At 43.0% G+C, this 15,169-nt stretch overlaps 1 protein-coding gene across 1 annotated transcript in view; it reads right to left on the reverse strand.

Moving 5' to 3' along the window:
- Positions 1–6,554: 6,554 nt before the first annotated feature.
- LOC130124314 (gastrula zinc finger protein XlCGF26.1-like) overlaps positions 6,555–15,169 on the reverse strand; it is a 41,990-nt gene continuing 33,375 nt past the window's right edge. Inside the window, 2 exon segments of the mRNA XM_056293774.1 lie at positions 6,555–6,668; positions 6,671–7,422. Coding sequence (XP_056149749.1) covers positions 6,555–6,668; positions 6,671–7,422 — 866 coding nt within the window.

Consider the following 15,169-nt stretch of genomic DNA (forward strand, 5'->3'; position numbering starts at 1 on the left):
CAAATCCCTTCCGAGCACCGGCCAAAAAGACTTATAGAAGTCAACAGGTAACCCGGTCTATAACCAGGTGCCTTGCCACTTTCCAGACTTTGCAGGGCGTCATGAAGTTCTTCAGGGGACAGTTGAGCCTCGAGGTCTGTATTGAGTGCTACCCTCAACCTTTTTTAGCCATGATAGAATGACTCAGCCCCCAGCACATCCTGCCTGAGTTCGCTCTTATAGAGGTCACTGTAGAACCCTGCTGTGTATTTCAGAATTCCAGAAAAATCTGACAGCTGCACACCAGTGTTAGTATGCAGAGAGTGAATGGTTTTTCTCTGCCCATCTCTTGCGCTCTAGACTAAAGAAAAAGTGAGAAGGAGCATCCATATGTGTGGCGTTCAGAAAGCATGAGCGGACCAGTGCCCCCTGTGCTGTAATACCCAGCAGGTTAGCCAAAGCAGACTTTCTGGATTTGAGAGCTTCTACATGGCCTCTGTCTCCTGTGGAATCTGCCAAATTCTGTAGTTCCACCATTTCATCCTCTAGATCTCTCATAGATCTGGCTATGTCTCTGGTGACATTGCGAGTGTACTGCTGGCAAAACTGCTTTGTCTGACACTTGCCAATGTCCCATGCATTGCTGCAGAGAAATAAATTCAGACCTTCGGCTTCTATATTGGCCCCAGAAAAACTTAAAAGCATTTCTAAAGTTGTTATCATTTAGGAGGCCTGTGTTAAAATGCCAGAAAGCACTATTTGTTTTAACACTTCGTATGAAAACTGAGCACTGTACAAGAGAGTGGTCAGAGAAACAAACTGGAAGCATGTTACATTGTTTAAACACATTAAAATGATGTTTAAAATAATAAAACCGATCAAGCCGTGCCATGGATAGTGCGTTATCTTTTAGATGTGTCCATGTATACTGCCTCTGGGTCCCATAAAAAGCTCTCCAAACATCTTTCAGTTCACACGAATTAACCAAGCGTGTGAGCCGACTAAGAGATGCAGGATGTGGTTCCTGATGGTTCCTGTCCAACTTGCAATTCTCTGTACAGTTAAAGTCCCCTCCCAGAAATAAATACTCCTCACTGTCACATTTACTAATAACATCAGATAACACATCCAAGAAAAACTACTCTTTCAGGGCCAAGGTTGGACCATAAACATTTATAAAAACTAGTGTTGCGTTTTCATACTGCGCTCTTACTTTCAGTAGCCGGCCTTCGACTACTTCCTCTACCTCAAGGGAGCATGGCAAAAAATCTCTTGAGAAAAGAATCCCGACCCCACCACTAATATTGGATTTATGACTGAGAATAAATTTTCCAGTCCAATCCCTCTTCCATTCAGTTTCATTAACTGCTGTGCTATGTGTTTCTTGCACAAGCAAGACATCTATTTTCTTCAGCTCAACCAGTTTAAACACATTAGCTCTTTTCATGTCATCTCTTGCTCCATTCAGATTTAAAGTGCCTAATTGTATATTACACATGAGGAGAGTGGGGCTGAACTGTGCCAGAAACAAGCTAACACTGACCAAAAAGATAAAAATACCCAAACTTGTCTTAAACATCATCATGAAGTTGCAATTTTACCTTCTGAACAAGTTTTTTCAGTCTGAAGACTTCCTGCTCAGTAAATGTGTTCACCTCCAAGTCCCCTGTGTTTTTCATAAAGCATTTAACTGAGTCAATAAAAAGCTGCAAGTCTGGAAAATAATTTTCCACCTTGACTGCCCTCGAACCCTTGGTAACCTGCAAAAACTTCCTGATCTTTAGAAAGGCATAGCTCCCTTCCGTGTCCACCTGTGTATGAGGAGAGAAACCTAACTCACACTCACTTTCGTCTGTGTTCTCATCAGACAAAGAGGAGGATGGCTTTTTATCTTTTGAAGCCCTCTTCGCTTTTAAATTTTCCTGTCTACCTTCAGTCGGCTCCTTCTAATGGACTTTTTTGATTTTTATTTCATCGTCCAACATAATCTCTGCCTCTTCTTCGAGTACACACTCTGCCACTCTAACAGCAGTCTGCTGTATTTGCGTCCTCTGACCACCACTCGTATCTGGCCCAGCCAATTTGCTATGATCCCCGGTCTCGCTGTTTTCATCTTCCGTTTCATTCTGTTCAACGTCCGCTACCTTCTCATCCTGGCCATCAGCTGTGACCTGCCCAAGTTCTGTTACCTTCTCAGTATGCTCAACGTTTTTAAAATGCTCAGTCTGCACACCTCCTTCTCCTGCCTGCTCAGTCCGTCCATTTTCCTCATGTTCCCCAGCCTCGGTCTTTTTCTGTGTCACCACCTGGTCTGTTTCTCCCACCCCTCGCTCCCCAGCCTCCTGTCTGCCCTGTGCCGACTCGGCCGCGCCGTCTCCAGCCGGAGATGCGCCGCTCGCGGCGGCATCGGGGGACGAAGGCGGCCCTTGAGGCTCAGACCTACCCTCACTCCTTTCGGGGCAAGACCTTACTAAATGCCCCTCTGACCCACAGCCAAAACATTTCATCAAACCAGAAGTAACAAATACAATATAATCAAAGTCATCAATCCTGAATTTCAGATCCAAATCCTCTGCATTATTTTTCAAAATCATGAAACCGTGCCTCCTATGGGACACAACGTGTTTCAAGTGAGGAGACTGGCAACCGGGGGAGACCATTTTTATGGGGGACACTAGTTGTCCGTATCTTGCAAGCTCCTTCTCAAAAGCTGCATTTCTCATGAACGGGGGAGCATTGGAAATGGTGATTCTCTTGGCTGGGTTAACCAGCGGCAGAACGGGAGTCAACATGTCCCTAATCACCACACCACTTTCCACCACCTGGTTGACCTTATCAATACTGTCCAGAAACATGACTACTGCACCGTTCATTCTGGACGCCGATTTGACGCTTCCATAGCCCACATGCTCACCTACCGCGAGGCAGCACTCCTCCACCGAGCATTTGACCACCGGAGCCACTTTAACCGTGTGCCGGCGTGTCAATTTTTCGAACGCCGTTCCTCCATATTGCCCCGCCGGGCCGGTGGCAGCGCTACCGAAAATAAAACTCCGCTTAAACCTACCACCGAGAAAAACGAACTAAAAACTAAACAACAACAAACCCACAGAAAGCACGTGAAAGGGACCAGACAAAAAAAAGTCCAAAATTCAGAAACTCACTCACACCGAAACAACACGCTGCTGCTCCGTACACTCACTCGCACTTCCGCTCAGAGAGAGAGAGAGAGAGAGAGAGAGAGAGAGAGAGAGAGAGAGAGAGAGAGAAAGACGGGCAGAGAGAGAGAGAGAGAGAGAGAGAGAGAGAGAGAGAGAGAGAGAGAGAGAGAGAGAGAGAGAGAGAGAGAGAGAAAAAGACGGGCAGAGAGAGAGAGAGAGAGAGAGAGAGAGAGAGAGAGAGAGAGAGAGAGAGAGAGAGAGAGAGAGAGAGAGAGAGAGAGAGAGAGAGAGAGAAAGACAGAGAGAGAGAGAGAGAGAGAGAGAGAGAGAGAGAGAGAGAGAGAGAGAGAGAGAGAGAGAGAAGGGAGAGAGAGAGAGAGAGAGAGAGAGAGGCTGTGTGTGTATGCATGTGTCTGAGTGTAGGCTTGGTCTCTCTCTCTCTCTCTCTCTCTCCCTGCAATCAACTTCAACAAATACTAATCCAGCCAGATCAACCAGACAAGACGGTATTTCCCTAACTTTAGGGGGAGAAGTCAGTGTTCCTAAAGAAATGGGTGTGTTGGTCTACACAACCCACAGCAACAGATAAAGATAAACATGACAGATAGGATACTGTTTCATTTTCACTCGATGTGAGCAATATACCAACATGTCATAAACACACAGCGTCGCAGGTAGATAATAATAATAATAATAATAATAATAATAAACTGTCTCGGCGTTGAAAATGTTTAGAAAGAGATTTGAAAAGTGTCATAATCAGCCAGACGTGCCAGTCGCCTTCCACAGCAGGGTATCAGTCATTTCTGTTGTGGCGAGGCTGCCAGGCGGAAACCGTCAGAGGACGGTAACCATATCAACTTCTGTAATTGAAAGGCCCAGCCAAAATGAGTTTGGCCCATCCAGAAGTGAAATCCTGGTGCCGTGCCTGCCTTAAAATGAATAATGAAACGGCCTGCCATCGTCTCTCACACAAGCAGAACGCAGTATAACGAAGCCTCCATGTCCAATCAGCTTCTCTTTCACAATAGAATGTTGCCTGTTACCATGGGTCTGATATTCCACACACGGTGTTCTAGCTACATTTTGTCCAAAATAATAAATTTCACAACAATTCAATAAAAAAACAGTAGTGCGAAAAGGGGTCGGGTCATTAAAACGTTACAACCTCCAGGTGATGAGCAAATACTTGAACTTCTACTTTACTGCCGCCACTCCAAACACAATCCTTGTACAACAGTCTGATGACTCTGTCTCTGCGTAAATGAACAAAATAAATCAGCGACCTTCATAAAATTATGAGGCACATGCAGAAAACATAACCTACATTGCTTTCACAAAGGTATGAATTTACACTGTACAAGGCAATACAACTGGTAAACACAGCAGATAAATAATGTGGCTATGTATCAAAGAGGCATATCTGAAGCTGAAACAACAAATTCCCTCTTTAACAGTGGCTGAATGCCAATCAGTGGTGCAACACCCCCATCTACTGGCCAGTAGTAGGCAGCACGATTGAATTGCAAGGCACCAATTCCGGTGGCTAAAGTAGCTGCTGCGCTACACACGCTGTACCATCCATCCATCCATTATCCAAACCGCTTATCCTGCTGTCAGGGTCGCGGGGTTGCTGGAGCCTATCCCAGCAGTCATTGGGGGTATGCGAGGAGACACCCTGGACAGACCGCCAAGCCATCACAGGGCCGACACACACATTTCTCCCCTGCACTAAAAGACAATCTCCTGCCATCTGCACATCTGGCAATTTGGCTATGGTGGGGGCGACAGGTGGTTGATGAGAATGTAACAGTTGTTGTTACAGCATTGTTGTCTTGTAGACAATCAAAAACCCATAAAACACGACCGACATTCACAACAGTTATTGCAAAACAACACATCGTTCTTCTGAGACCAAACCCCGTTCTCCTAAAGGGATACCAGGGCCTGCTTTCAGGCACCATCATGACAAAGTACCTCAGTGGTACCTTACTGTTATCAGGCTCCATTAGATAAAAATAAAGTATGCTTTTCCCTATAGCGCAGCAAGCTTTGGCTCTCAGGAGGTTTTTAAACCTCAGTGAGGGGGCGTCCGGGTAGCGTAGCGGTCTATTCCGTTACCTACCAACACGGGGGTCGACGGTTCGAATCCCCATGTTACTTCCGGCCTGGCCGGGATTCTCTACAGACAGAATTGGCCGTGTCTGCGGGTGGGAAACTGGATGTGAAGAGTGGGGTAATTGGCCAAAGTACAAATGGGGAGAAAAAGGCAAGGAAAAAAAAACCCTGTGAGAGCTGGCCACGTCTACTTCTCTTCCTCGTTTGAGAGCGGAGCGGGTCTCTCACCCTGGACCTCCGTCTCCAGTGATGGCACCTTCTAGCAGTGGCTGGTGTGTGTCCAGCTGACTATCCCCTCCACCTTCACCGCTGTAGGTGTGGTCAAGAGCACTTAGTGGGACCCCGCCCACGGGCCTTTTCCGATGTTTTGGCTTCCGGTCGTGCAGCTGACCCTCTGTTGGCTGTGGAAGTGCGGATCTCACCTGCATGTGAAGAGGACCCAGCATTTTGTTTAACTGCACACCATAATTAATAATGAAGGCAATTAGAATTTAAATCAGACCTCTTTGGGAGAGAGCATTTCATAATGAGGCTGAACTTGGCTTCTTATTCAACAGCTTCTTACTCATATGTTCCGTTCCACCTTAAAGGTGGCATTATGTGGCCTATAGGAAGCTCTGCTTAGTCATTTTTCAAAGACTATTCTTTAAGGAATACAGTAAACATCTTCAGTCAAAAGAAGAATTGAAATGGGCTGACTGTCCAGTTTGCATTTTTGTATGGAACATATTTCAGAATGTGGAAAATCTCTATTTAAAAACTGAGATTAACAAAACGTGGCATGAATAGTTAAATGATCAAGTAACATGATTGCACCTTCTGTTTACTTACCAAGGTTCTACCTACTACCACAATCCTGGATTTTAAGAAATTTTGTTGTAGCATTTCTTTATTAGGACACTTTGAACATAGCATGTGTGATTACATTGTCATAATAAAATGTGATTGCACTTTCTGCTTAATTACTATGGTTCTTCTTCCTTAATATCAAAAAGTATCAACAATCTGACACTATGGTGTCACACTCTGTACAAGTCTGTATCACCATGACTCCAGTGAAATGGAGCTGTGAGGCATGACTACAGTCTAAGTTCGTTGGTATAAAAATGCCCTTCAGTATAAATATACTGATCTTATTGTTGCACAGTCGTTTTGAAACAAATTGACAAAATGGTTATAAAGGGCACCATGTCTTGTTTGTGCAGATACACCCCAATAATGATTCAATGTAACCCCCTGACCCATGGTGTGATATAAAATGATTATAAATAATTAGGATGTATAGCCAACTTCTTTCTACAGTGACCTGTGAGGCCTCTCACCTGTGTGGATCATGACATGTTGTTTGAGATGACATTTTGAGCTGAACCCATTTCCACAATCGCAGCACCTGAATGGCTGCTCCCCTGTGTATGAGTCATTCCGTGCCTTAGTAAATCTGGCTTCCGGGTAAACGTTTTCCCGCATGTGGTGCATCTGAATGGTTTCTCTCCTGTATGAGTTCTTATGTGCACTTGTAAGTTTGACTTCTGGGTAAACATTTTCCCGCATGTGGTGCATTTGAATGGCTTCTCCCCTGTATGAGTCCTTACATGCGTTTCAAAATTACATTTATGGCTAAACATTTTCCCGCACGTGGTGCATCTGAATGGCTTCTCCCCTGTATGAGTCCTCATGTGCTCTTGCAAATGTGACTTCCGGGAAAACATTTTCCCGCACGTGGTGCATCTGAATGGCTTCTCCCCTGTATGAGTCCTCACATGCCTTTGCAATTGTGAATTAAGGGTAAACATTTTCCCGCACGTGATGCATGTGAAGGACTTCTCCCCTGTGTGAGTCCTTATGTGCGTTTGTAAACTTGACTTCTGGGTAAACATTTTCCCGCAAGTGGTGCATCTGAATGGCTTCTCCCCTGTATGAGTCCTTACATGCGTTTGAAAATTTGACTTCTGGGTAAACGTTTTCCCGCACGGGGAGCATCTGAATGGCCTCTCCCCTGTGTGAGTCCTTACGTGCCTATTTAAATTTGACTTGTGGGTAAACATTTTCCCGCATGTGGTGCATCTGAATGGCTTCTCCCCTGAATGAGTCCTTAAGTGCCTCAGTAAATGTGACTTATGGGTAAAAATCTTCCCGCACATGGTGCATCTGAATGACTTCTTCACTGCATGAGTCTCTGTATGCCTTTCCATGTTGCACTTACAGTTAAAATCTCCCCCACAAGTGATGCATTTGAAAGGCTTGTCCCCTGTGTGAAATGTCTTGTGAATTTTGAAAATTTCGGAATTATAAAGCACTTTCCCATAAATCTTGCATTTGTTGTAGGGGTTTTTGTGAGGTTTCAGCCTTGCTTTCTGAGTTGAACCCGCTTCCTCACAGTTTTGGCGACTGCGAGTATGGTCAGCTTCACTCTTAGTTACATGACAGCAGTCAGAGAGGGTATGGTCATCACTTGTTGGTTCTGATATTAAAAAGTTGTCTTCTTTGGCATCCAGTTGTATCACTTCAAATGAGGTGACCGCTGGGGGCTCTGTGTCTCCTTCTGTCTTGGTTTGGTAGATTTCTGAGGGCGGAGGCTGATCTTTACCATCATCATTTCCATCACAAAGAGGGGTAAATATGGACTCAGCGGTATCAGCTACCCCCTGCAATGGAAGTTGGTCTTCCTGTGGACTGATCCAGAGTTCCTGTTGTTCCTCCTTGGCTAGACTGGGGCTCCTCTCCTGCTCACCATGCTGCTGATCAGATAACTGTACAAAGCCTGGATAGAGGGGAAAGAACAATCAGTGCTGTTATTTGCATCTACAGAGGCAGTTTAAAGTTTGGTCGTAGTAGCACACCCTGCTTACATATCTTAGGTAAACCATAGAGCAGTGGTGCCCAACCCTGCTCCGGGAGAGCTACCCTCTTGCCTGTTTTCACTCCAACCCTGATTTAACACATCTGATTCAATTAATGAAGGTCTTGGTCAGTCGGTAATTAGTAGAATCAGGTGTGCTAAATTAGGGTTGGAGTGAAAAACGGCGGAATGGTGGTTTTCCAGGAGCAGGGTTGGGCTCCACTGCCATACAGACTAGGTGTAGCTTCCCCATATTGACAGAAATTTTACCACAGATTATACCCAGGGGAAGGTATACCTAATATGTATAGCTTAAATAAGATACATAAACAGGATGTACCATTACGGCATATTGTTTGTATGATTAACTCAGTGACCTATAACATCTCGAAGTTTCTTGCAACTATTCATAACTTGTTGGTAGGCAGTAAAGAACATCACATTCAGAACACTATGAATTTTGTGGATAAGGTGAGGGACATCATTATGGAGAGGGACGAAACTGTGGTGTCCTAAGAAGTTAAGTCTCTATTCATGTGCGATGCTGTTGATTAAGCCGTGGAGGTAGTCCTATGAAATTACAAACTTTTGATTATTGATGTTTACCGTAAACCAAGATATAATGATCAGTACTTAAGGTTTGACTCTCATCATCCACTGGAGCACAAACTAGGAGTCAGAAAAATCCTGTTAGCCTTTGTGGCCATGTCCCGAAAGTTGTTGTTGGTGGACAACTTGGAGCTAGCCAAGGCAGCACGGACATGTGAGGGGAGCTGACGGTGGAACAGCTGGCCGAAAAGGAAGGCGGGGTCGGACGAACCCAGCATAGTCAGCGTCTTGTCCATTAGTTCCGAGGGCTTGCTGCCCCCTAAAATCTCTGGATGGTGCAAACACTGTTGTACTCAACAGACATGTGGACATCTAGAGCCACAAAGGCTTATTTAACTGTCTCATGCCATGTCATTGATGAGAACTGGCAAATGCAAGCCTGTGCCCTGGAAACCTGTAGTTTTGCAGGAAAACACAGCACTGAAAACATTTGCAATCAAAACGAATCACTGATGAACGGGGCATAACTGACAAAGTTCAGGCTGTAGTCACAGATAATGGAGCCAACATGGTTGCTGCAGTGCGCAAAGCAAGTTGGGCGCATTATCCATGTTGTGCACACACTTTAAATTTAGTGGTAAAATACTATTAAGACTCTTCCTGATCTACTTAACATCCAGCAGAGATGCGGTGCTATAGTAACTTTCTTTCACCCTGCACAAGAACAGCAGAGAAGCTCAAAGAAATTCAGAACAAAAACTGATAGTCAGTTGAAACAAGGTGGAACTCTGTGTTCTATATGTTCCAGAGACTCTGTGAGCAGAAGGAAGCTATTACAAGAGTCCTCTGTCTTGGAGAGAGCTCAATGTGCTTACGTGAGAAAGACTGGTTCATGATCAGTCTCTCCATTGTTAATTTCTTGAAAGAGATTGAACAACATGTAAAACTTATTTCTTCTACGAACAAAAAGGTTGTGAAAACTTTAAATGTATGTATGTCTTTAAATATCAACTTATATTCGTTCTATATATTGTCCCCTGTATGCGAAATCAATTAAATAAATAAAAATTTGTTAAGAAAAAGAGAGAGAGAGAAGAAGAAGAACCCATTCACAGAGATCTGTGTTAATTCCCTTAGCAAATAAACAATGGCATCACATTGAAAGAAGGAATGCAAGAATGTTTTGATTATGGATGGCACACACGATTTTACGAACCTGTTCTCTGTAACGCAATACCGGGCGTCAACGCCATGTCCAGCAGTCTCCTCTGTCGATCTCTCTCGTCCTCATACTCCTCTATCGTCCTCTCGAAAGCTCCTAATATCTCCTCAGCTGCTGCAGTTAGTCGCTCGATGACGAACGATCTTAGAAGGTTTGTTCTGGACATGGTAAACTCAACGGGGAAGGAAAACCAGTTGAACTCCAGCGGCACAATGTCGCGTAGCTGATTTTCTATCCGCAGATGGCTGGTTTTCTATCTTCTACTTGTCTGTGAATGAGAACATTCATAGACAAGTTGGTTATCCGTGAAGACGTTTCGCCTCTCATCCAAGACGCTTCCTCAGTTCGTGCCTTTCTGACGAGACCAAGCTAGTCTGACTGGCTGGTGATGAAACTCAGATATTTATCGTCTTTGGAGTCGTTATCAGAGGTATTGATATGCGTGGTTCTTTGTGTTCCGATGTTAGCAACGCCCGTCGTTATCAGAGGTATTGATATGCGTAGCTCTTTTGTGTTGCAGAGTTCTGATGACGCCCAGTTTGTGTTCCAGAGGGTGGTGTGAGTCGAAAAGTAGATATTGGTCTGTGTGTGTAGGTTTCCTGTAAACCTACACACACAGACCAATATCTTCTTAGTAGATATTGGTCTGTGTGTGTAGGTTTCCTGTAAACCTACACACACAGACCAATATCTTCTTTTCGACTCACACCACCCTCTGGAACACAAACTGGGCCGTCATCAGAACTCTGCAACACAGAGCTGACAACGTGCCCAACAGCACTCTGGCCCGACGGGAAGAACACAAACACCTGAGGGGAGCCTTAAAAACCTGCGGCTACCCCAGTTGGACCTTTGTGAAAACTGCAACACGTTCCTAAAAGACCAACCAGGTGAGCAACGAGGAGAAAAGGAACAGAAGGAATAACATAGTCATCCCGTATGTTTCTGGGGTCTCCGAGAAACTCAGGAGAATTTTTAACAAACACCGCATCCCGGTATACTTCAAACCCAGCAACACACTCCGATAAAGACTGGTTCATCCCAAAGGACACCCAAAAAAGCAATCTGGTGTATGCTGTACAATGCAATTATGATTGCACTGACCTATACATAGGAGAAACCAAACAACCACTACACAAACGGATGGCCCAACACAGAAGGCCAAACTCCTCAGGTCAAGACTCAGCAGTCTATCTACACCCAAAGGAGAAGACACACTCCTTCGAGGACAGCAACGTACACATTTTGGGCAGAGAAGATAGATGGTTTGAAAGAGGGGTGAAGGAAGCCATCTATGCGAAACTGGAAAAACCTTCCCTCAACAGAGGAGGAGGTCTGCGTCACCACCTATCTCCCACCTACAATGCCGTCCTTTCATCTCTACCCAGGAGTCTCAAGAAGCTTAGCCTCCAAGAACAACAGTCGGTCACTAACGGCTCCAACGACCCATGACCACTGAATGGAGCCCTAACGAAGTCGAAACTAACACCCCCAACGACCGTTGCTGCTTAACATCTGATCACAAAGAGCCACGCATATCAATAGCTCTGATAACGTCTCCAAAGAGGATACATATCTGAGTCTCATCACCAGCCAGTCAGAGTAGTTTGGTCTAGTCAGAAAGGCACGAGCTGATGAAGCCTCTTGGATGAGAGGCGAAACGTCTTCACGGATATATACCAAGTCCAGTTGCACTTGATTCAATTCCTTTGGATATCTTCTACTTGAAGTTTAAAACCGGTTGACATTAATCACAAAAAGTGCACTACCGCAACCTTTTGAGCTAAAGTGTGAAGAAGTGATCCTTTTTTCTTTTTTTAATACCTTTATTACATAAAAAAAATCTGGCCATAACAATAACAAATTAGCAAGTAGTACAGCTCAGACTGACGTAATAAAGAATTTTTAATATTTCACAAAACAATAAAAGATTAAAAAAAATATGAAGACAGAAAGACAGGTCTCATCAGAAATGAATATATGTATGTATTTGTAAATATTCAAAGCTTGTTTGGTTTGTATACATTTCAGTGCTTTCTTAAAATTTAATGATTCATTCATGAAGACTAAGAATAGTGGCCTGGCATTAATAAATCTAGATCTATGGATAAATTGTTTAGCCATGATAATCAGGCTATTGTACAATATTATCATATTTTTATCCTTCATTATAAATCCAAATTTATTATCCTTATAATCTAAATTGGGCAAATGAAAATACTTTTTAGATATCCACATCTGAAATTCCCAAAAGGCTCTGGTATAACTACAAGTAAAGAAACAAATGTTCTAGAGTTTGGATAACAGAATCACAAAACATACAATTGTTTTCATCAATGTTAAATCTTTGTCTCAGAAACTCATTACAAGGATAAATATAATTTATCATTTTAAATGAGTTTATTTCGCTTTTGGTGAAATAGGGAGAGTGAGGTATCTGGTTCTAATTCTGAATATAATCTCTTTGGGATAATCTTTATTTAATATATTTTATTTATTTTTAATGGCAGAGAAAAGAGTACGGCGGTAAGGGCACCCCATACAATTTTGTTTGCGCATATTTTTCGCCGTAAAACGAGATTGTCTATATGAAGTGAAGCCATATGTGGTATAACACGTCATAAGGCAACCTTCCTTTTATCATATTCACCAGTACTTGTGGGATTGCCTTGATAACCACTGAGTATTGTTTTTTGTACACGTCACGTTGGAATTATCAGTGAATTCATTGTAATCTAGAAGATTTCCTCTTGAATCCATCAAATGTAAACTAGACTAAATACTACCTCTCTCCGCCCAATCATAAATTAGACTGCTAGTACTACTACTTTCGGTTGCTCCCGTTAGGGGTCGCCACAGCGGATCATCCTTTTCCATTTCTCCATGTCTTCTGCATCTTCCTCCGTCACACAGCCACATGCATGTCCCCCCTCACCACATCCATAAACCTCCTCTTTGGCCTTCCTCTTCTCCTCTTCCCTGGCAGCTCCATATTCAGCATCCTTCTCCCAATATACCCAGCACCTCTCCTCCACACATGCCCAAGCCATCTCAATCTTGCCTCTCTTGCTTTGTCTCTAAACCGTCCAACCTGAGCTGTCCCTCTAATATAATCGTTTCTAATCCTTCTTAGCATCTGCAACTCTGCCACCTCCAGCTCCACCTCCTGTCTTTTCATCAGTGGCACTGTCTCCAAACCATATAACATAGCTGGTCGCACAACCATCTTGTAAACCTTCCCTTTAACTCTTGCTGGTACCCTTCTGTCACAAATCACTCCTGACACTCTTCTCCACCCACTCCACCCTGCCTGCACTCTCTTCTTCACCTCTTTTCTGCACTCCCTTTGTACACTTGACCCCAAGTATTTAAACTCATACGTCTTTGTCATCTCTACTCCTTGCATCCTCACCACTCCACTGTCCTCCCTCTCATCCACGCATGTGGATTCGGTCTTGCTCGCATATGTATTGCGTCTGAAAAATCTGTCGAAATCTGTCATAACAACGAATTATAAAGAAAGCAACAGAAGGGAGAAAATCATCGTAACAAGACTGTGAATGTTCTCATTCATCCAGGTCATGTTTATCCAAAGGAGTTGAATCAAGTGCAACTGGACTTATATATCCGTGAAGACGTTTCGCCTCTCATCCAAGAGGTGAACACAAAGAGCCACGCATATCAACAACTCTGACAACGACTCCTAGAGGATAAATTCTGAGTCTCATCACCAGCCGGTCAGACTCGCTTGGTCTAGTCAGAAAGGCACGAACTGAGGAAGCCTCTTGGATGAGAGGCGAACCGTCTTCACGGATATCTACCAAGTCCAGTTGCACTTGATTCAGCTCCTTTGGACATCGTAACAAGACTAAGATTGGATCACACAGGATTAAATGGCACTTTGTTTATAATGGGGAAAATGACAGTGATAAGTGTGAGAACTGTCGAGTTAAAGAAAACGCCGAACATGTAATATTACATTGTAACGTGTATGAAGTGGAAAGAGAAAGGTCACAGGATAAAGTCCGAGAGGCGGGACGAGAGTGGAATCTGATGGGGATACTGGAGAGGGGGAGGGGATTAAAATCACCAGGAAGGCACTCTTTACTTTTTTAAGTGACGCAAGGTTGATGGGTAGAATTTAATAGGGTTAAATGGCATGATGTTACACACTCTTGTACAATAGGTGGCGATATGCAATGTAAAGTTGTTTGCGATCTGTCAGTAAACCGAGAGCAGAAGAAGAAGAAGAAGAAGAAGAAGAAGAAGAAGAAGAAGAAGAAGAGGAGGAGGAGGAGGAGGAGGAAGAAGAAGAAGAAAAATATGTTTTTAAAATTCAAGACTTCAAATATACAAACACATCAGCAAAGCCAGTATAGTCTAAAACAACAGAGTAGGCTAAGATCAAACATGTCAAAGACAACGAGAGCGAAACAAGGAAACAGAAATTAAAAAGAGCTAAAAACAATTAAAATAAAATAGGACAATACAGTATTCCAGGGGTTAAATTATATTAAATTATTCAAATGCAAAGAATAATTTTTGGGCATTTCTGTTTTTCATACATTTTAGAGATTTGGAAAAAGTTGCTAATTCATTTTTAAAGGCTGCTAAACAGGGATGCGTTTTGCAATATTTACATTTGTGTATAAAATATTTTGCCAAAATAATCACATTACTCAACAAGAATTCTATATGTATATCCTCCATAAACATTCCAAATTTGACACTTACTAGTAGAAATGGCGGTAGAGCACTAATGCTCGACTTCATCCATACATACAAATTATACCAAAACGTATAAGTAATGTTAAGGTGGAAAAAGAAATGATCCGTTGATTCTATGTCTGTCTTGCAGAATTGGCAGACATTACAGTCTACATTAAATTTTTAAACTTATAAATTCACTGGATGGGTAAATATCATTAATTAACTTGAAATGAACCTCTTTGGATTTAGGGGGGATTGGGAATGAACTGTATCTTTTTCTAATTTTATGGGCATTCAAATTTGAGTACATGTCTAAAATATAATTCCTTCTTAAAGGGTTAGGATAACATATCTTCAACAAAGAGTTTCTGATAAAGACATTATTGCAGGTTAAGTTGTCAATCATTAAGGGGCGAAGTGTGGGGCTGACAGAGGAGTAAATAAGACACTGTGAGACCATCATCTTGAGTTGTATAGGGATCGCACCTATTACCATGTCATAGGCCTATACAGAGGAGGATAATTTCAAACACAACTCATTATAATTCAATAGATTGCCTCTGTCATCCATGATGTGTGTAATGGACCAAA

Source organism: Lampris incognitus, chromosome 14, assembly GCF_029633865.1.
Source record: "Lampris incognitus isolate fLamInc1 chromosome 14, fLamInc1.hap2, whole genome shotgun sequence".
In the NCBI taxonomy this organism is placed as follows: Eukaryota; Metazoa; Chordata; class Actinopteri; order Lampriformes; family Lampridae; genus Lampris; species Lampris incognitus.